The sequence below is a fragment of the Armigeres subalbatus genome, chromosome 3 (assembly GCF_024139115.2).
Source record: "Armigeres subalbatus isolate Guangzhou_Male chromosome 3, GZ_Asu_2, whole genome shotgun sequence".
Classification (NCBI taxonomy): Eukaryota; Metazoa; Arthropoda; class Insecta; order Diptera; family Culicidae; genus Armigeres; species Armigeres subalbatus.
Genome location: NC_085141.1, coordinates 45,282,035 through 45,304,818, shown reverse-complemented (window position 1 = coordinate 45,304,818; position 22,784 = coordinate 45,282,035). Strand labels below are relative to the sequence as shown.

At 38.9% G+C, this 22,784-nt stretch overlaps 2 protein-coding genes across 2 annotated transcripts in view; one reads left to right on the top strand and one right to left on the bottom strand.

Moving 5' to 3' along the window:
- The window catches only part of LOC134221610 (uncharacterized), a 637,051-nt gene that overhangs the window by 263,495 nt on the left and 350,772 nt on the right, over nucleotides 1–22,784 (top strand). The window lies entirely within an intron of this gene.
- The window catches only part of LOC134227688 (basement membrane-specific heparan sulfate proteoglycan core protein-like), a 90,837-nt gene that overhangs the window by 57,558 nt on the left and 10,495 nt on the right, over nucleotides 1–22,784 (bottom strand). Inside the window, exon 3 of the mRNA XM_062709345.1 lies at nucleotides 17,524–17,668. Within this exon, the coding sequence (XP_062565329.1) occupies nucleotides 17,524–17,668 (145 nt within the window). The remainder of the gene's footprint in view (nucleotides 1–17,523; nucleotides 17,669–22,784) is intronic.

The window sequence follows — 22,784 nt, the reverse complement described above, 5'->3', positions numbered from 1 at the left end:
TGAAATATTTTTCAGTTCTTCACTCACTTACTCTCTCACTCTCCCACCTTATTCTCTTGTTCTCTACTCATATTACTCCCTATTCCTCTCATTTTATCATTTTATTTCTCTCTTACTTTCCTACTCTCTTTCGCCCTTTCATTCTTACTCTCTTATTGTCATATTTTCTTACTCTCTTCCTCTCAAACTTTTTGTTTTCTGATTCTTTATTTGAAGGACCTTCAAAATAATTTCAGTTGTTCCCTATCTTACTAACTTGCGTACTCCATAACTTTTTTGCTCGCTTATTCCTCATTTCATTTCTAACTTACATACTTTACAACTATTTTACTCTCTCACTCTCTAACTCTCTTCTCATCTCTCTTTTTCCCCTTTTACTCTTTTATTCTCTTGCTCTCTTATTTTCATATCCTCTAACTCTCTTCTCTTACTCTCGTAATATCTTACATGCTTAAAATCAATAACACAGAGATATGTTTGCTTCACACAAAACGGACCTAATACAGAACATCACCTAGATGAGCGACAGTTACACAGGCACAAAAATGCCTCGTACGGTCGTGATAACGGTCCTTTTCAACATGTAAACGTTTGTACAGATTCATGAAACAAGGAACCAAATACTGTTGAAAATATTGAAATCCAAGCTTCAATAAAACCACAGGAGCTATTTTTGTGGCTGTGTAACTGTCGCTCTTCTAGGGGATGTTCTGCATTAGGTCCGTTTTGTGTGAAGCAAACATATCTCTGTGTTATTGATTTTAAGCGTGTACTCTCTCACTCTCTTATTCTCTTACTCTTTTCTCCTCTTACTCACTTATTCATTTAATCTCTTATTCTAATTCTCTATCTCTCTTACTCTCTTACCCTCTTACTTTCTTAATCTGTTTCTTACTTACTTTTTCACTCTTATTCTTTTCCTCTATTGTTCTCTTACCCTTTCTTTTCAATATACAGGCCGGACTCGATTATCCGGAGGCTCGATTAACCGAAGGCTCGATTATCCGGGGCTCGATTATCTGGAGAAAATGGCTCGATTATCCGGAGTAATATTTTTACCCATCTTACTAAAATACAATGTATTATCTGTGTGTATCCGTAACGTATCCAATATGTGCAAGGCACCTAGTAATGATAATGCATTTCTCGCTTTCCTAAGGGACTGTTCACAAATTTCGTAACGCTTTACGGGGAGCAAAGAAGTCAGACCAAGCGTTACGGTCCGTACAAAAAAAATAAACCTTCCATAAAAAAGGGTTGCAAGAGGGAGAGTGGGGTATCAAAATATCAAATTCAGCGTTACGAATTTTGTGAAAAAACCCTAAGGGAACGGAAATCAAGAACATTCATAAAAATGGCCAATTTATGAGTTTCAATTCAAAGCACCGATATTTTTTTAAGCATTCGTATGTACATTCTGAGTACAGCATTGGCATTGTGACTCATGCTACCAAATGGTCCTCCGGAATATCCGGAATGGGTTCGTACAAATTACGCAACGCTGACGATTTTGCTCCATGCTCCCCCTCGTAACGCTTTTTGTATGGAAGGTTTAATTGAATCGTCTAAGACGAATTAAGTACTGTCCATTTAATTCCACCAGTTAATTTTCGTTATCTTTGCAGATACGTATTTCGACCACAACTGTGTGGTCGTCTTCAGTGTCTTGTACTTGACTCGACTTCTGAAGACTGAAGACGACCACACAGTTGTGGTCGAAATACGTATCTGCAAAGATAACGAAAATTAACTGGTGGAATTAAATGGACAGTACTTAATTCGTCTTAGACGATTTAATACATTCCACTAAACGAGCTTAATATATTTTTCTGAGGTTTAATTGGTTTGTATGAATCGTAATGCACGGTCTGACCGGCTGCCTCTCCTTCCAGCGTTTCGTAATTTGTGAACAGTCTCAATATTTATATGAAAAAAAACGGTTATTTCGATAAACGATGGTCCATGTATAGATTCAAACATTGGAACTGGTATGCATAGTAACAACAAAAAAATCCTTGTGTTTAATTATGAAATGAATATTTTCATTTTCTAAAGAATCACTCGGTGGTCAAGGTGATCCATACACAATGTCATGCTCAGAATGTCGGACAATAACCCGGTGAAAATGGTTCCTGATAGGGATCCGCAGGGTACAAGAATCGAGGTGCACAGAGAGCAAGGTGGTCCGATTTGAGGTCCCTCCGTGGACTACAAAGTTAGCGACGTGCAAATACTGATTGAGCTGAATGTAAACGAATTTTATGGATTGCAGTGGCCTTAGTTTGAATAAATCAAAAGAAATTCCGTTGTTAGAATGCCAAATGGTGTTATTCTTTGGAATTCATTATTTTTTGTTTTATTTCACGGATGGTCCGAAATTTTCGGAAGGCCACAGCATGTATAAACCACAACATTAACCCTTTCCTTCCCATGGTAGCTGTAGAGCTCCATCAAATTTTGCACCTTAAAACATTCATCAAATCATTTCAACAACAAAAAGCAGTATATGGCACAACTTTTTGCAATGTTATGAAACTCATATGTGAATATGTACGTTATGTGGAAGATATTGATTTGGAAAATGTATTGGAGGTAACCACTTTCCCTTCGATGGGACTCGAACCCATGACCCTACAGTACGCTAGACTGGTGCTTTAACCAACTAAGCTACGAAGGACCTCCGTCGGTCTTTCGCAACCTAGTGGCTACTGAACGAGGTCCTTCGTAGCTTAGTCAGTTAAAGCACCAGTCTAGCGTACTGTAGGGTCATTGGTTCGAGTCCCATCGAAGGGAAAGTGGTTACCTCCAATACATTTTCCAAATCAATATCTTCCACATAACGTACATATTCACATATGAGTTTCATAATATTGTAAATTAACGTCCAAGTCGGGTGGCTTAATCCCGGAAATAGGCAATTAACTTTGATTGAACACAACTTTTTGGTTTCATTAGACTGCAAATATAATCAATTTTGAGTAAAAATAGTGAAACTATTGAAAACAATCAAGTAACTATTGATTTACAATCAAAAACTTTTTTTCGCGTTTTCCACTAATTTTAGCTATACCAAATAATTTTTGTTCTAGCATTTTTTCCATAGATGATTCCTTCCTATTGAAATCTTTGAAAAAAGTCGTGGGAAAGAGAGGGTTAAGTGCATACTCATAATACAAAAACAAATGCATCAGAAAATCTTAGTGCTTAACGATAAAATTTAGAAGTTTTCATTTTTCGGATCCTCCAGATTTCCCAGAGGATCACACGGTGGTTAGAGGTGTGCGCCGTCGCCGCCGACAGAGGATTTCTCGTGAAAAGGCTATTTTTCTTGAAATTTTTTTACATTTTTTCGTTCAAAAATTGAAAAAGCTTGTGAAAACTAAGAACTTTTAATGAAAATTCTAAAGAATATCCTTCGAAATCTTGAAAACACTACCGTTGATACTGAGTAAATTTCCTTAAAAATTAGGGAGATCTTTTTGTAGAATTTGAAAGAAAGAAAAACAGGATCACCATCTTTGACCAGAGCTCACACTGACTGAATACTTAACACTTAACATTAGACAATGGAAAGGACATTCACACAGCACCTAGTGAACAAGTGGAGCATTTTCCGCTTCACGAAATGTGTTGTCCTTACGAGGGTTTGAATCAAACTCACACACCATGTTTTGCAAATACACTTAGACGACTTTCGCCACCAACGATGTAAATTCCAGAAATATCCCGGGTAAATTACAAAGAATTTCCCTTGGGAATCTCGAACAATTACTTTGAATTTAAATCCACAGAATTTCACGTTGAAATCAAATGTTTTGACGAGGAAGGGCCGTTTGTTGTTTGGCCGAATATGTCATGAATCATTAATCCGAAACTCGACTGGCATAAAATCATTTGGCCGAAATAGACATATGGCCAATTATGTCGTTCGGCCGAACAGGTCATTTGACTGAAATGTCGTCTAATCAAATAGGTCATTCAGCCAAAAAGGCCTAGATGGTCGTTTGATATAAAAGAGCCATTTGGCCGAAATGAATTCGGCTAGATAGCTTTCGGCTTAACGTATTATTCGGCAAGACGGTATTCGGTCAAATGACCTTCAACCAAACGACCCTTTGCCTTTTGAAAATTTTCTCGTAGAATTTCCGAAGAATTACTAATAGACAATATAAGGAATTTCACGTAGAATTCCAAAAGAATTATGTAAAAAATCCAGTTGAAATTCCGTTGGAAACAGTTTTTGGGAAAATTCTAAAACAAATCACAAGGAAATTCTGTTAAATTCGAAGCATGCATGCCCGGTGGCATTGGAAAACTCCTACACAATTTCCCGTGAAAATGTCAAAGAAATTCCCGTGAAAACTTGTGAGCAGCGGTTCTCAACCTGGGGTACATGTACCCCTGGGGATACCTTCGATGGCCCTTGGGGGTACCTCGGACAAAAATGCGTAATGGCGGACGTATTACAATTCCAATCAATACTCATTGATTACGTTTTGATAATTGCGTATTTTCTATTTCAAATTTATTTTGTACATAATATGCAATGCGATCAATAAATCCCAATTGAATCCTGCCTTCCACAACCAGGACAATGTATGAAGGGCTGCGGAACAATTGATCAAACGAACAAAGCGTCGAATGAACAAAATGATTTTTTTTCACTAGAGCTCGGTTGCTTCGTTGCAAGAGAATTTGAATCATCCTTCTACATCTCTGTGAAGCCTTCTACCAAACAGCTCGAAGGCATTCTTTCAAGAGGCTCGGAAGCCTCCCTTCAAGAGGCTCGGAAGCCCCCTTTCAAGAGGCTCGAAGCCTCCTTTCCAGAGGCTCAGAAGCCTCTTTCCAGAGGCTCGGAAGCCTCCTTTCCAGAGGCTCGGAAGCCTCCCTTCAAGAGGCTCGGAAGCCTCCTTTCAAGAGGCTCGGAAGCCTCCTTTCAAGAGGCTCCGAAGGCTCCTTTCAAGAAGCTCAGAAGCCTTCTTTCTAGAAACTCAAAAGCCTCCTTTTACGTGGTTAGGTTGCCTTCTTTCAAGAGGCTCGGAAGTCTTCTTTCAAGAGGCTCGGAAGTCTACTTTCAAATGGTTCGTAAGCCTCCTTTCAAGAGGCTTTCTTCTTTCAAGAGGCTTGGAAGCATACTATCAACAGGCTCAGAAGCGTCCTTTTAAGATGCAAAGAAACCTTCTTTTCAAGTGGTTTGAAAACCGCTTTCAAGAGGCTCGGAGGCCTCTCTACAAGAGGCTCAGAAGCCTCTAATAAAAGAGGCGTGGAAGCCTACTTTAAAAGGATTCAGTAGCTGAAAGGAGCTTCCCTTCAAAGGGCTCAGAATTATGTTCTCAAGAGGATTGGAAGCATGCTTTCGAGAGGGGTTACCAATTAATGCAAAAGTTGCGCCTTTTTAGATTTAAGGTTCCCCCAAACACATGCGATGCGACAGTCGCGACGCGATTTTAGCGCTTGGAGACAGCGATTCTGTCGCCGTTGGTATGGAATCGTAATGGAATATTGCCTACAGCGACCCAACGGTAGAATCGCGGCGACTAGTTGTCGCCGTCGCAGCGATAAAATCACTCCCCCAGACCCTTTATACTCGGTACCGGTAGAGGCGTATGTTTTGGCGCTCTTGTTGGACTTGGTCGATTTGCTGCTGTACCCGGACTCAAGAAAAAGGTTGAGAACCGTTGCTTTAGAGCAACTCCTGTTGAAAATTCGAAAAACTTGGAAGAAACTCCTGGGACAGCTCATTAGATTTTCCCGGGGAAATTGAAAGGATTCTCCCGTTAATGTCTTAAAATATCCTGAAAAAAAAACTTTACGTTACGAACGTAGTAAAAAAAATCGCCAAGCCATCGCTGACCAAAATTATGCCAAACGTTTCCGCCGACGATTTTCGGATCGGCGCTGACCTCTAACGGTAGTCAGAATCCATAAACGGACCAACGGGATATTTTATTAGATGCTATATAACCAAAATAAAGATTATTTGAGCAAAAGTTAAATTTTCAGCAACAACAAGAAAATGGCTCGATTATCCGGAGTGAAATTTGTTCCAAAACTCCCGATAATCGAGTCCGGCCTGTATTTTCAATATAATTGGGTTTTGAAATAATTTCATTTTTTCGCTATCTTACTGTTGCAACACCTTGAAGTTGCGACGCACCTTACAAGTTTTTTTTTTCTGACGTAAACTACGTCTAAGGGCGAAGCCAGAGTAAACGCGACGTGCGATGCGACGCGACGCGACAGTGCAATTTGACAGCCTGTTGATAATGATTGTTATTCTTTTACGTGAGTCGCGTCGCGTCGCATCGCTCGTCGCGTTTACTCTGGCGGGCAGGGTGACAAATGAAAATTTCCAAATTCGAGACCGTCACGAAATCATGTAAGATTTCAAACGTTAATAGCTCAATAGCTATTTTTCGATGGATTTTCGAGATTTTGTTATCAATCGAATCGGAAACTGTCCAGCCCATTGCAACTGTTGATTATCAACGTAAAAATATTGAAAATTCCAATTCTTTACCAACCCAGTAAATTTTTTCAGAGTTTCGTTACGACCGCCGTCTGGTGCCGTTGGTTCTAGCGCACTACTTTTGTGCGGTGATTCGCACAAAAACTGCAACAATCTAACCAGAGCAATGACCGCGGTCGGAGCAAAAAAGTAGTGTTTATGAAAAAGTGCTGCAGATGCTGGACATGTTGATGTAAGCAAGAGGTGATCATTAAAATTGATTATCAACTATAAACAAGATTATTTTACTATTTAGGCAGCACCCCTTTAAAATAACATTTCAAAAGTCACACAACAGTCTGAGAAGGTAAAGGCATCATCACCACTGCGGAATAATAAATTTGGGGTTTTTAAATAAAAAATTTAAATTGTCATATTAACCATTTTCATATATTGAGTTACGCTAATTTAGTTCGAAACACAAATGAATTGGTGTGAGATCGAACATGATTTGCGGAAAAACTACACATTACACGGGGAAAAACGTTTACCAAAACGAACCTCGCCACATCCTGACCCCATATATCAAACATCCCAATGGTTATTCGAGGAAGTGCAGATGACTCGTTGGCCTCTATTAATACGAGTATCACGTCAACATATTCCTAACCATTCATTAATTGGCCCGCATTCGGACACGGCCGGCGCCGGTATTACTTAAATTTGGGTCACCTGTTTAAACACATTGAAGGTTATATTATTCTCAAATATCATCTGTTAGTTCTCTTTGTAATTACATCCGGCCTGGCAGAAACAGAGTAATAACCGTGGCAGTAAATCATGCTCATAAGAGTGGTTCTATGCTTAAAGGGTGGCATCAGTTGTCTTTATAGAACTTCCCTAATTTTTAGCAGATTTGGTTGTAATTTGACTTGGCACGCGCGATTTGAAGCTTGATAATTACTATGAAAACAGTAACTTTTTTGGAAAACCGTTTTGCAATGTTGCTCATTAATAGCTATATAAAAATATATGAGTACGTTGGCAACATAGGAAATTTAGCGAGCGAATAAATTGTTTTTGTTGCGAAGCAATTTGCTGCTTGCAAGAAAAATTATTAAGGAAATACTAAATCGTGGCAAATTCAATTGAGCACGTAAAAGAATAACATATCAATAATGACCACTTTTGTTTTCATTATACCTTTGCTTACGAAATCGATCGGTTCGCAACAACAACCGTCTTACAGAATGGGAAATATTCTTCGAAATCTTCGGGTTGATTATATTTAGGGGGAGATCCTCCAGTGCCGGACACATTTCACCAAAAAACTCTAACTATCCGGATTATGTTTCCTTTTATACCTTATACATAAAATATGGCCATTGATGATTCATACAAGCTATATTTGATCATTTGAACACGTTTTACTACGATGAATTTTGGAGAAAAATTTCACGGTTCAGAAAAATGTCTTCTAGTACCGGACACTATTGCATCAAATGTTCAAATATTGTTCAAATGTGACTAAGTTCCTGTTACATGAGTAAAGACACCATTCAGAATAATCATATTTTTCACGTGCTTTAAGCTGTAAATATTAAACATTGTTAGTAGAGATTATTTGACTCTTCAGCTAAATTTTTTACATCTTAATCCAAATTCTCACCTTTTTGAATGTCCTCTTCAATTTTTGTTTCTGCTAATTTCTGTGGTTCTCTCAGCAAGAAGAAACAATTGAATTGAAGTAAGTGTAACAAAACAGGTGTAAAAGATGGCTATGGAAAATCTCAATGTCCGAACACTACAATTACATGGTACAGCTAACAAATCATCATCATTATTTAAAATATGGCTAATATGGACCATCTTCACATAATCAGAATGCATTAGATTGATTTAAATATTGTTGGTTCAAACCTAAGTAACGTAACGCGAAACATCAAAATTTTAAACATTTTTATTCAATTTCAAATTTTGTACGAAGCTTACTACATGCAGATCTGATATCCCATGCCGTTAAAAGCCTTTTCAATAGCTTCCTTTTGTACTTAATAAGTTGAAGCATACGGGGAGCTCTGCGAGTATCGTTTTAAGAAGTGTCCGGTATTGGGAGGTGTCCTGCGCTGGGGGATGTCCCCCTAAATAGTTAATAAGCCGCCTCACGAAACGATCTTTCACATACGGGGCGATTTCCATACAAACTTCAAACTGCTCGTACTCAGTTAAATTACAACCAATTCAGTTGAAAATTTAGGAGGTTCATCAAAACAGCAAATGTTATCGTTCAAGCATAGGGGAGCGAAAAAGTCACAATTCCAATCACTCTAAGCTCTAAGCAAATTAATTATTATCTTATGATCTGCTTTACGTAGTTTACGTCGGGCGGTCGTATCTTGTATATAACCCTTCTGATTTTTTAAATTAATTTCAAGCAACAAGCGTTTGCCCTGATCTCTACATTATCTACCACCTACAGGCTGATTGGTAATGGTCAACCTATAGGTATGTATGAGCCACAGACAAGTAAGGAACAGCAATCAAAACAAAACACTACAGATAGTGACTCCAGAAGTGAAAAGCATAGGTGAGATCAATGGTGAACCGTTGATGATATAAATGAAGGAACTAATCAATTATTCGATATTGGCTAGGAACTGTTAGGAACGGAGTAAAGTGTGTTTTTAGATATCTCATATTTTAGTTATACTGAAGTGAGAGGTAAATTGAACAAATTATCATTGCTCAACTCGACCCTAATACAACGATAACATTACAGCTACAGTATGGCCACGGATAGTGCGTTGTCAGTTGTTGCTACTACGGTTGAAAGTTATCGGCAAAGAACACTAAACGTGAGTAGGCTAAAATACAATAATTATATTCATCCCATACACACCACATACACACACACATTCGTATGTACATATAAGCTAATCGTTCACAAACAAATGTGTTACCTTCTCTTCCAAAGGGATTTTTTAACCCTCGAATGCCAACCGCATTTACAATAAACGTTATTAAATCGGAAAATCGTTCTTTGTTCATCATATCCGTTTGCTAGCGCAACACTTACTGTTTTACTCACTCATACTTTAACTGTTTTGCTTTCTTACTCCTTTGCTCTTTTACTCTATAACTCGCTTACTCTCTGACACTTTTAAGGTCGATTTCTTCAACCCCGCTCAACTCTTAAACGGTGTTTACCCATACGCTTAAACTCTTACTCTCTTACTCTCTTACTCTCTAACTTTCTCACTCTCTAAATCTTCCACTATCCTATCGCTTTTACTATCTAACTTTCCTACTTTGTTATTCTCTTGCTATCTTCCTCGCTTGTCATCATACTCTTTCGTTTTAAATTTATATTTAAGTGAATTTAGAAATAATTGCAGATATTCACTCTCTTACTCTTCTACCACCTTACACTATTATTTTTTCACTCTTGAACTAACTTAATTCTCACTATTTTACTTTCTTACTCACTTACTCTCTCACTCTTTTACTCTCCTACAATTTTATTCTTTCACTCTTACTTTTTCACTCTCTTACTCTCTTACTCTTTTTTTCTTTTCTTTTTCTTACTGAGCTTTTTTGACTTTTCTAATGTAATTTTTTCAATATATTTTATGATGCACGAGAAAGGCATCATCACTTCTAGGTAGATTAATTTGGGTTTTTTTCATATAAAGTTATTCAAGGTAGTTAGAAAAGTATTTTTTTATTTACTTTTCCTATATAAAACCGGATAAACAGTTCATTAATAATTCAAGGAATAATTTAATCGATACAAATGTTTACCTGCGAAATCCTTGCCATTATTGCAGTTGCAAGAAAAAAAACACTCGAATAGCAAACTTTTATTTACTGTTTTGGATCGTCAGTTTTCTACTTCTATGCCCTACAGGCAAATGGAACAAGCTCATTGCTAATAATAGAAATTGAATAGCTATACTAATTAAAGAGAGGTAGACATGTTACTTTAATATTATATAACTGAGTTTGTGGTCAATTACGGATAAGAAACTTGTAAAAGTGGACTAGGGCGCTAAAATATAATACAATACTCGAAGAAAGTCCTAAAAAAGGCGTTTCACGCATGGATTATTTCCACGATCCTCTCATAACTTATTATAATAATTAGATGGTCAAATAAACACATTTTAGATAATTCTTATATCGCAATCAACTGTAATTATGTGGAATTGAAATCAACTTTCCATAACTTCACACAGATCCAATCCGAAATTAAAACGCTTGCCCAGAGAAAACAATCCCACCCTTACGCCAGTTCCGTTGACCTCCTCCTGCCACATCCCGTCGCGATGCATTTGGAATGAATTCCCAAGGAAACGAGCACGCAAATGAAGGGGCATCGCGTCGTACACTGCATGAAAATGTAAAAACGTGATGGTGCCCATCCAAACTCGTTCCCGATGCCACCGCACGCCATCGTCCATTTTTGATCGTTCATTCAGGATACTTCTCGACGACGACGACGGCGGCATCCATTTGGCTCATTTCGAATTCGTTCGCTCACTTTCTGAATGTTTTAATCAAATTTGATTTCCGCCTTTCGTACATTCACTTATCGCAATGAGAGGAGTGGGGGATTGTTGGTTCGTTTGTGTCCGCGCCCGGGACTAGGCGAATTTCGCTACTCTTCAACTTTTGCCCACTTGCCCGGAATGAAGCGAATTGGAGTGAGTGATGCACACTAGACTGATCCGCCACATCTGCTGATATGGGAAAGCCTGAAAAGCAATACCAAATACCAAACTCTCGAAACGATGGTTTGCGTGGGTGGGTCATCAAATTCGACAAACCGACGCCTAAAAGTTTATAATAGCAGGTAACTCGTCCTGAGCTCACGCCGAGTATCGGGATGTTCTTCGAAACTGCTCACAGTCTTTCAGTGCTGGGCCCGTCTATTGCCACATCCATCAGGCGGAAATGGATTCTGCAAGCGAGCACTTTGACCATCGCGAGCACGTCTCGGTGCTTCGCTTATTTGCTGACTCGTTTTAAGCCAATCCGTTAATTGCACTCTCTTGAAGCCGGGCGCGGGTTTTTGGACGTCATTCCCATCTGGAAAATTCGCGCCACCGCGCGCCGGCCCACCGAGTCAGAGACGTGAATTAATTTGATCCGCTGATCCGGCGACTCAGAACACTGCACTGCTGGCTGGTTGGCAAGGCGATGATCGAAGTTTCGTGATTGATTGCGTTTTTTTACTTTTCATAGTTGCAAATTCAACATAATTTGTAGAATTTCTGATTGTGAGCTGGAGGGAACACTGGAACAAAGAAGCATCATGGCGAAGCCACGCGTTACCAATTACCCCTGGTCCTTTTGATAGATTGAAGCCGTTCCCATCCATCGCTTTCGTAGTTGACCACAAAGTAATACAGAACAAATCCTAGGTCTTACTTAGTGATATAATAGTTATAATAACGATCAGAAATACTATGAAAATTTGACATTGGCTGGTTGGGTGTGAAGGGAACTAGTTACGAAATTGAGAGCCGCCTCAATATAAGAATCTAATTTTACGTATTACCCTTCTAAAGCTTGTGAATGCGCTTTAATTTCTGAAATTAAAATGTTCTTCAACGTGTTAAGTTCAATAATCAGAAGATATTGCATTTAAGTATGTCGATCAAGTATGTTGTACAATAGAGTGATTCAAATTTTGACTTTTTTGCTCCCCTCTGCTTAAACGATGACATTTGCTATTTTAATAATCGTCCTAAATTTTTAGCTAATTTGGATGTAATTTGACTGAGCACAAGCAGTTTGAAGCTTAAATGCAAATTGCTATGAAAACAGTAACTTTTGTGAAAAACCGTTCCCCATCATTGCTTATTAAGCTGTAAAAATGTATGAATACGTTAGTAACATAAGAAATTTAACAAGGGAAAATATCGTCGTTGTTGCTAAACGATTCGAAGCTGGCAACAAAAGTTATTAGGGAAATACTGAACTGTGGGAAATTCAATTTAACACGTAAAAGAATAACATCAATATCAATAATGAGCATTTCTGTTTTCTTTATAATTTTGCTCACAAAAGTCAGATTGCTCCGCAACAACAACTGACTTTCAGCTTAGGATCTATTCTATGATAGCGATGTGTTAAATATATTCAAATAGATTCTGGGCTACTTCACGAAACGATCCTTTACATAATTGGCAATTCTCATAGTAATTTTCATATAACCTTCAAATGGCACGTGCACAATCAAATTACATCCAAATCAGCTAAAAATTTGGGAGGACTATTAAAATAGCAAAAACAATCGTTTAAGCACAGGGGAGCGAAAAAGTCAAAATTTGAATCACTCTATTGTACAACCTTCCCCCAACATGAGAAAACACTAGCATCTGGGCACCGAAAATGGAACAAGTGCCAACATGCCCCTTTTAAATTGAAAATAATGACACCAATCCAATGATGTAATGCCGGAAATACTCAGAACATTGGCAACTTACATTCATATTGATGGCTTCCAGCCAGAAGTTGCGAAATAGCTGAAACGTATGCCCTGCAATTATATACCAATTTCCTCCGAAGCAGCTTGGAAGGTCGACCATCGCAACATAAATCAACCTGCCTGTTTGGGATCCAGCAAAAGTAGGTTCTTTTTACTTTACAAATTTCTCTAATCGGGATAAAATTGGGCTTGGACGCCTATTCCCTTTGTTTTAATTCATTTATATTTGGCATCGCTCGCTTGAGTTCAAATTATTTTCCACCAATTGTTGTTCGTACCGAATCACTTCTTCATAAAAAAAACAGTTAGTGTGTCCACATCCGGCACTCAAATAAACTCCCAGCCACACTTACTCCCGCTTTAATTGCAGTGCAGAATCTTGCCCAACCGAGCTCGTTCATCTTCGCGACAACCTCTCGCAGTGAAAGTCTCGCCACCTAATTATCGTTATTGTATTTGCGAGAACACCGCAATTAGCAAGGCGAATCCGTCGTCAACGGCCATAACAACGTGGTGCCATAGCTGCAACAGGAGTACTTATAGGCCCTGGTACAATCGCTAAGCTACCGAGCGAAGACTCCATGTTTCAGGATTTATCATATCAGTATAAAAGAAAAAACACATAAATATACTTGGTAATTTTGAACATTTAAAATTGAAAATTATTTAGAGGTTTTCAGTGAAATGTCTTCACTTGTCATAAGACGCACTAACCTAACTCGATTGTTATATTTACGAATATCAACCATAAAGCAAAGGCCGTCTTTTGTGTAGTGCAAAATACAAGACATTAAGAGATGAGCCAGCCTTTGGGTTGTACATCTCTCTAATAAATGTATAGAAAAAGTACGAGACATTGAAAACGACCTTATTGTTGAGGTCGAAAGACGCATCGGGAACGTTATAATCAAGTAGTAAAATTAAATGGAATAGTACTAACTCTTCTTATGACTAATATTTAGTAGCCTTTTCCCAAAACAGTTCTCATATCTCCCCTCAAGACCATACGCCGTATGGCATCTTTGCGCCAAGGGTAATAAAATGCGACTTTGGAGCGTACTTTCCCGGCCTGTTGCCGTTGCGCGCAGGAAAAAAAATATCGTGCATATCGTGTTGAAAAACCACTTAGACAGGTAAGATGGGTAAGGCGTCAAAAAATAACTTCCTCCATTATGATCATCATCGTCATCATCATCATTATCACCTAAGCAGTGTCTCGAGAATGCAGCCAGATGTCGTCAAAGTTTTATCTTTCTTAATTTCAATTTGCATCACAGATTTTTGTTTATTCAAATTGTCAAAGCTGGTTAGAAGACTGACACAATTCAAAAATATTATTGTTCTAATGAGTTGCAATATTAGGACAAGAATAGTAGAGCAAGGTCGTCGAAGGATAAATCGATACATAGATGCACCTCGGTGCGTATACTGTGATCGGTTTTTAAATAAGTTGGCTGTACTGGTTTGTATTTGTCCTAATTGGCCTATCCATTTGGCTTAATACTATAATGGGTTGAAAAACGTAACTCTAGGGCCTCCTTTCTTCTCCCATCTTCTTTCTTCTTAACTTTTTCCTTCTTTCTTTTTATTCTATTTTACACGTTTCTCCTTATTTTTTCTTCTTTCTTCCTTATGTCTTCTTCCTTTAATCTTTTTCCTTATGCCTTCTTCCTTTTTCCTACTTTCTTCCCCTTTTTTATCTTTCTTCCTCTTCTTTCTTCTCCATTATTCATTCACACTTATTCCTTGTTCCCTTATTTATTTTATTTCATTCATCTCTTTTCTGCCCTTCTTCATGAACAGAAAATGAGAACATGTGTTCCAAATTTGGTTTTAATCGGTTGTGAGGTTTCAAATGCAAGAGCAAGGATGTTTTGAAACAAAATGCTCCCACCAAAGCCTGCCTTCTTTTTTTGTATACTCAGGATAAAGAATATGTGTACCAAATTTGACTGAAATCCAGGTGTTCAGAAGCTACACTGAATTGTTAGTTTTCTAAACAATACCCTTTCTGCACACTCTCTCCTGTTTTCTTATTAAACAAGCACCCCATCCCCCACCCCATCCATATAATCTTCTAATCAGACTAGAGAATGTGTGTACCAAATTTGGTTGCAATCGGTTAAGGAGTTCAGAAGTTACACAGAGTTGTCCGTTTTCTGAACAACACCCCTCCTTTAAGACCCTTCCCCTTTCCACAATTACCCTCTCATATAACCGTCTCCCCATAGTGAATGTGTACAATATTTGGTTGAAATCGGCCCAGGGGCTCAGAAGTTATATTGAATTTTTATTTTCTAAACAATACCCCACCCTCCACACTCTTCCACACCACCATCCTCATAGTTAACATGTGTACAAAATTTGGTCCAGGGGGTTGAAAGATACACTGAAAGGTTCGTTTTCTGAACACATCTTCTGTCCCACCTCTCCCCCTTTTCTCTATGACCCTCCCACTATCTTTGTTATCTTCCCCCGGAAATAGAGAATATGTGTACCAAATTTGGTAGAAATAGATCAAGTGGCTCAGAAGTAGTAAGCGATCATGCCTACATACATACATACATATATTGATTTTTATAGGCATGTACATACATTTTTTATTGGTTTATAGACCTTTTAACCTTTTGTTATTTAGGTCTAACGGAGTTTTCATAGTTATATACATCTTACTGTACAGTCCAATATTTTTGAGATAATCCAAAATTATTTTCCTAATACTGATTCTAATCCAACCTTTTCCCTTTCATCTTCCAAGTTGACACAATTTACCAAAATATGTTTTACTGTGAGGAGTTCATTACACCACTGGCAGGTTGGTATTGCTGTTCTATCAAAAAGATGTTTTTGAGTAATAAAAGTATGCCCAATACGTAGCCTAGATATGATTACACTATACAGGTAATCTTCGATATAACGTACCCCCGATACAACGTACACTCGATATAACGTCACTCGATATTGCGTACACTTTCCCCCGTTATAACGTACACTTTGAAAAATAATTTTAATTTGGGCAGTTATTACAAAATAATTTACTAAATTTATCAGCTAGAGGCATTAATCACTGTTTTCCCCAATTTGCACTATTCTCAAAATTCTCCCGAGGTATTGGATGATATTGAGGTATTGATGATACTGGTTTTAGGCATATTCTATGGACAAATGTCTAGTTGATATTGGTCAAAGTAGGAATTGATGACGGGTTGTTTTCAAGTTCATGTCAGCCAATATCGAGTAAATTATTGGTATTGTAGATCCAGGCTTGAAATGTGTACCAGATTATTTATAAATTATTCCTAGAGGAAATTCCTGGTGGAGCTCCCAAAATAATTTCTAGCCCAATTTGTGGAGGAATTTCTAAAAGAGTTCCAAAAAGAATTTCCGAATCAATTTTTGAGCAAAAAATCCGTTGAATTCATGAAGGAATTTAAAAAACTGAAGAAATTTTCGAAACGAGTTCGTAAAGTAATTTCTGGAGAAATATTTTAAAGAATTTCCAATGGAATTTCCGAAGGAATTCGTAACAGAATTTCCGACGGAGTTTTCCAAATGCATTTTAAGCAATTCCTAAAGGAATTTAGGAAGGAACTCCAAATTAAATTTGCAAAGAAATTCCTAGATTTCTACAGAAATTCATTCGGAATTCCTTCAGCATCTCTTTCCAGAATTTCTGGAATTGTTCCATCTGGAATTTCTTCTGGATTTCCTTCGAAAATAGCCCTAGGAAGTTGTTCTTTCCGAAAATGCACCAGTAATTTATTTTAAAGTTCCTCCAAGAATCCTTTAAAGATTTCTCCAGGAATTTCTTCGGCGATTCCAGAAAGGATTTCTTCAAGACATCTTGCAGAAATAAAATTAGTATTTCCTTTGAAAATTCTTCCAGGAATCCCTTAGACATTAGGTCAACACTTTCACATCGAATTCTTTCTTTAATTACTTTCAAGAAAATCCTAAGAACTCCGGAAATTCCTGCAACAATTTCTTCGGGAGCTCCTTGAACAACTATTTTAGAAATTATCCCAGGAATTTCTAAAAATATTCTAGAATAAAATTCAAAGAAACTTCTGGGGAATTTCTAAACCCATTTGTAAGTGTTGGTTTTTTGTTACGTGATGAGTGTTGCCGAGAACTTCATGAAAATGTAGTCTAATGCGTGAATTGTTTGTGTATGGTAGGTAAAACTTTTCCCAGCACTTTAGCAACTGGCGTAGAGCAGGGCATGATTGGCCTCCACCACCCTATAAGACCGCATTCAACCACTCACCATAGTCCTCCAACCCAACACTGTAATTATCGCTTTGCTAGCCCGCGGCTATTTCTCTCAGGGTCGGCGCTCTGTTTGCTTCGGATTACTTACCTTTACCTTTACCTAGAAACCACATGGACTTAAGACAGCCAAATGAAGGGAAACCAGGTCTATCTTTGCATAGAATAAGTGGCACGAACACATGAGAGTAGGCTTTACATTATGTTTTTATTTAAACATTAGGTTTGGGTTAGTAGAGGAAGGAAGGAGGAGGCATCGTTGCGGCCGTACCAAAGCACCTTAACTCAACTGAGCAGAAGAGGATCGTCATACTTGCGTCGTTGTAGGCAGCCACCACGAGTGGCCTTCGATGGAGTGCTTCGAGAACAGCGAGCAGGGTCGCCGGTTCGCTGTTTACTTGTTGGTCCACAGGAGGCCCTCCACGGCCGGTTGGAATGGTCTCGAGTATCTCGGTGAACTGGTTCGGCAGGGTAGCAGTATTCGGTGGTCTTTTCGGTGTCCAGGAGTAGTCTGACACGGCTCGATGGAATTCGGTGGATTACTTCGGACATGCAGGTAGCGTCGTTGGTTTTGTGGTTCTTTGTTGGCGGACGAGTGGCTTCGGAACGTCGAGGATGACAGGCAGCTTAGCTGGTCCGATGGTCACACACCATCTCACGGGTGACTGGATCGTTTGATTCGTAGCGGAGAGAACCCTAAGTGGTTCCGGGCGCCAGCCGTTGCTAAACGGCCACTTCACATGGAGTGTTTTTGCCACGAAATCGATGACGGCTGGTCTACCACGTGTTTCGAGGGCGGATTGGGCTAGTTGCTTCTTCGGTCGACCTTCCGAGGATGAATCCAGCCAGTCTTCTTCTTATTCGACGTCTCTCGGGCTCACAGACGGGGCGGCAACGCATCGGATATTGAACTCTAGCAAGCGGGGCGAACCCGCGGACCTCACTAGAGTCCTCACCTCCAAGACTGTGGTTGCCGCTTACCGTTGCGTGTGGCTCGACGATAACGAAAGCTCGTCGGTCACCAGTCCGGAGCTCGCCGATTCTTCCTTCTTTCGCCTCCAGAAAGGAACCACGCTGTGGCGATACGAATGTCGAATTCTGCGCAACACCGACTATTCTTCGACCGTTCTTCACAATTTACTGAGAAGCCTATCACTCGGCCCGTCACTTCAACGCACTTTGAACTCTTACCACGAGGCCCACAAAAAGGGCTATCTATCGAAAAACTTTTTCTGCTTGCCTTATCACGTCTATCTTTCTTATTTCTTGACTAGCAGACGCGGACTCCCTTTTTTTCGTCTCCTAGACCAATCTGCTCTTTCTCTCCCTCTCTTCATTATCTCCGGAACTAAAGCAGGAATACCACCATTGTAGATGGTGAACTACGTAGATAGAGATGCTAGACGTATCCTCAGAAACATGGGCGGTTTCAGGGTAGGAGATGAAGGGATTTTAAGGGTAATGTCTAAATAATTACTTAAATCTGAAATAACTAATTTGCCACAACCTATATATATTTTTTCCATATTTTTCTTAAAAATATTTTATTCTACGAGATAAACCGGGTTCCCAATATTGGGAAAAAGGTATTGGTTCCAGTTGTACGGTAACAACACCAGAGGGCCAGAAGCACCTTCGTTAAGTAGTCACTAATGGGTGGCGTAATTGGGTCGATACTATGAGACGAGGTTACTGACCTGGAAAAGGAGGTCATGACCCTGGGTTGCGGTCACTATTCTAAAGTATTTCGAAGCGAACGGATGTTACAAAGTTCATTTCATTTATTTAGTCTACATCTAAACAGATAACACTGAATCAACAATTTGACGCCACAATACACGGTTCGAGGCCGCAGGGTTACAGGGTTACTGTTCGGCATTCTTGCAACATGTCCTGCCCATCGTACCCTTCCGGCTTTAGCTACCTTCTGGATAATGGGTTCGCCGTAGAGCTGGGTGAGCTCGTGGTACATTCATCGCCGCCACACACCGTCTTCTTGCACACCGTCAAAGATGGTCCAAAGCACCCGTCTCTCGAATACTCCGAGTGCATTCAAGTCCTTCTCGAGCATTGTTCATGTTTCATATCCGTAGAGGACAACCGGTCTTATTAACGTCTTGTATATGACACATTTGGTGCGGTGGCGAAAGAATGTTACAAAGTTACCAAAGTTGGAAATTGAAGAGTAGAGAAGACAGTGTGTGGAACAAGAGAAAGCGTTGAGGACACTCTTTTCGGGTTGAAACCCCCAGCAAGAGCCGCCGTCATTCTCTGGTTTCATAGTCAGCCTAATCCGGCATTGTTTCCGCTGATAGTCGATTGGTCGAGTTGCAACGAAGCAAGGAGCGAGGAAGATCCCCAAGCTACCCCGGCGATACAACCACCGGTGCACTGGTAAGCAATAGTTGCAGCATCCTAATTGTGACTGAATATGGTCACATATAAGTTACTGCAATCTATGTGCAACTTGTGTGCTGCTCGGCAGAGTTGCTCGCTACTGCGTTGACGGCCACAGAAAGAAGGAAGGAAAAAGAGGAAGGAAAGAAATGGAGTGGTGCAGTGCTGCCAGGAAGAGGCTGCTCTAAAGACGGGTTAACTATAGAGATTTATTCACAAATACCTTAAAAAATTTCTTCAGAAATTTCTGTGAGTGTTGTACTTAATTTCTTAATTGAAAAATTTAAAGAAAATCTGGATTTTCTAAAAAGTTCTCCAGAAATTCCTCCTTAAGAACTTTCTCCAGCAAATCTTTCAGAATTTTCTGCAGGAAATAACTTAGGATATTCATCATTTTTTTTTTTCAGTAACTCTTTCAGAAATTTCTTTGGAAATTCCTCTGGAATTTTCTTCAGGATTTCCAGAATTGCTTAAAATATCTATGAGGAAATTCCTTTAGAATGCTTTTTTGGTAATAACCAGCGGAAAATCCTTCGGAAAATAGTTAGGAAATACTATTTAGAATTGCTTGGGAAATCCTTTCGGGGAATCTTTAACTATTTCGTTAAAAATCCATCAGAAATTTCTTCAAACATTCTGTTGTAAATACCATAAGGGAAGTATTAAAATTTCTGGAAGAATACAACCAACAAAATATTTGATAGAATTCAGGTATTTTGCATGCTTTTATTGAAGAAAAGTATTCCCAAAGGAATCTCTGAAAAAATATATCAAAGAAATTTACGATGAAAAAATCTTACATTTCACCAGACTTTTACTCAGGAACTTCTCTAAAAATTTCATCGAAAATTTCGTATAAAATTGATCAAAATTGGCGTGATATCAGATTTTTTTTTCAGTAGGTATAATGTTGGCGTACATAATTAAATGTCAGTGAAAATATTCAATTTGATGAGTCACGTGCCCCATCGTGTCCTAGTTTAAATCCACTAAAGATCGCGGATACTCAATAAATGAATATTCATTCAAACGGTGCAATGAACACAAGCCTTGTTTTTCCTGTAGCTCTTAGACTCTTATTTCCTGTGCTTTATATAGATATAAAATGAGGCATTCAATTCTTTGGGTCATTTTTCTTAGTAAATAACAAGTTTGTAGGTCTTGTTCACAAGAAAAGCTGTTTCACACTGTTAGCTGAGCCTTATATAAACAAATATTATTCGCCCATGAAATACATGATAGTACAACATTTAAGTAGTGTAAAATAAGGATGATTACTCATGCTTCGATATAACATACAATTCGATATGACGTACAACTTTGAAATCGATATGTACGTTATATCGAAGTTTACCAGTATCTTCTTGTCTTACATTTAATCTTGAATGGGATCACATTATTTTTTACTTATCGAAGTTTGTTATTATCAACTCTTTCCCATTCACTTTGCCAGTTGATTAACGTGGTCAATTATATTCCTTTCTACTTTTCTGTAATCTAAAACTATTGAGCTATCAATACCTTCCTGTAAAGCGTGTTGGCATCTCGGTCAGATTTTTCGTTCTCTTCAATACCTATATGGCTTGGTACCCACAAAATTACTATTTCTTTTTTGTTTAGATATATTGGTCGGTAGTTCATTGAGTTCGTTTTATCTTCACTTCCTTTATAAATTGGAATCACTATTGATTTAGTCCATTTTTAGGATATGCCGACGTCCCCACAACTTATTACAAGCTACCAATAGTTTCCACCTGCAGTCTTGCGGTAGGTTTCTCAAAATTGCGTAGTGTACGTTGCCTTCACCTGGCGAAGCATCATTAAGGCTTTCTAAAGACTCTTCCAATTCATATTATGTAAAATTCTTGTTGCATTCTTCATCTCCTTCATCGGGGATTAAAAATGGGTGATTTTTGGCTCATCTTTTAAGTTCTCGAACATTTTCTGCATAGGCAAAATCATTAGACACACTACAAAAAACTTCCGCTATTATTTCAGCAATTCCTGAGCTTATCGTTTCTTCTCGTCCTTCATATCTGATTCCCCCAATATTTGTCTGCTTATGCTTTTCTTGAAGTAATCTGCATTTTCTCCACATTTCCTGTTTTATTGCTGCGCGGACTTCCGCAGTCCACCACGGAACCGATTTGCGCTTAGGTGCTCCTGCAGTCCGTGGTATTGATTCTTCAGCTACGGTTAGGATACTTAGCGTGATTTTCCTCATTTGTTCTTCCGGTTCGATGTGTCTGCTGCCAATCTGCCTCGTCTATTTTCCAATTTGGTCGAGTTGGTGTTTCTCTTGTCTGTCCAGGGTAGCTTATAAAAGTTGGCATGCGGTCACTACAGGAACTTTCCTCCAACACTTCCATCCAACACTCCGATCCAACACACACACAACAAGTTTCCTGCAAGATGTGTTGTAGAGGCTGCTACATCAATGCATTACCCTTTTCCTGTTGCTTGACTAAAGAACGCTTGCTCTCCAGTGTTGAGTACCATGACTTCATTTTTTTTCAATCACTTCTTCCAGGTATTTTCCTCTTTTGCAGCTGTTTTCAGATTCCCTTAATGGGTGGTAGGCGTTCATATCACCAACTAGAAGCGTAGGCAAGTTTGTGCTATGGAGTAAATTATCGATGTCCGAACTATCAACGTTTTCTCTCAGCGGTGTAACCGATGGTTTCAAAAATGGAACTTGTGACTTGATCACAAGATATGATTATTCCGCCTCGCGGATACAACCCTGGGTTATGCTCACGCAGCGAAAGAGAATGGTACTCTTTCTCCCAAATCCTACCCGACTCCCACGGTGGCACTCTCTCCGGATGTATTTATTTCCAGCGGTTTGAGCGACGGCAAAAGAAACTCAGCCGAAAGCAGCTATAGGTAGGGCCAGGGGCGATGGTATGCACAAATAGGATAAAAATACAAATACGACAAAATCGGAATTGTTCGTATTTCTTGTGGGTTTTTAGAGGAACGAGCTTGGCATTCTAGCAGCACCAAGTCTGTTCTGTCCCGACAACATCAGCGAGCAGATAGTGCGCGCCGTGAAGTAGATGTTAATTTAAAAACGTATGTTTGATATAATAGTGAATAGTGATTTTTTCTAATATTTAGATTTGCTCTTTAACTTATAGGGTAGTCGGAAAAATTATACCAAAATATCCTTATCGC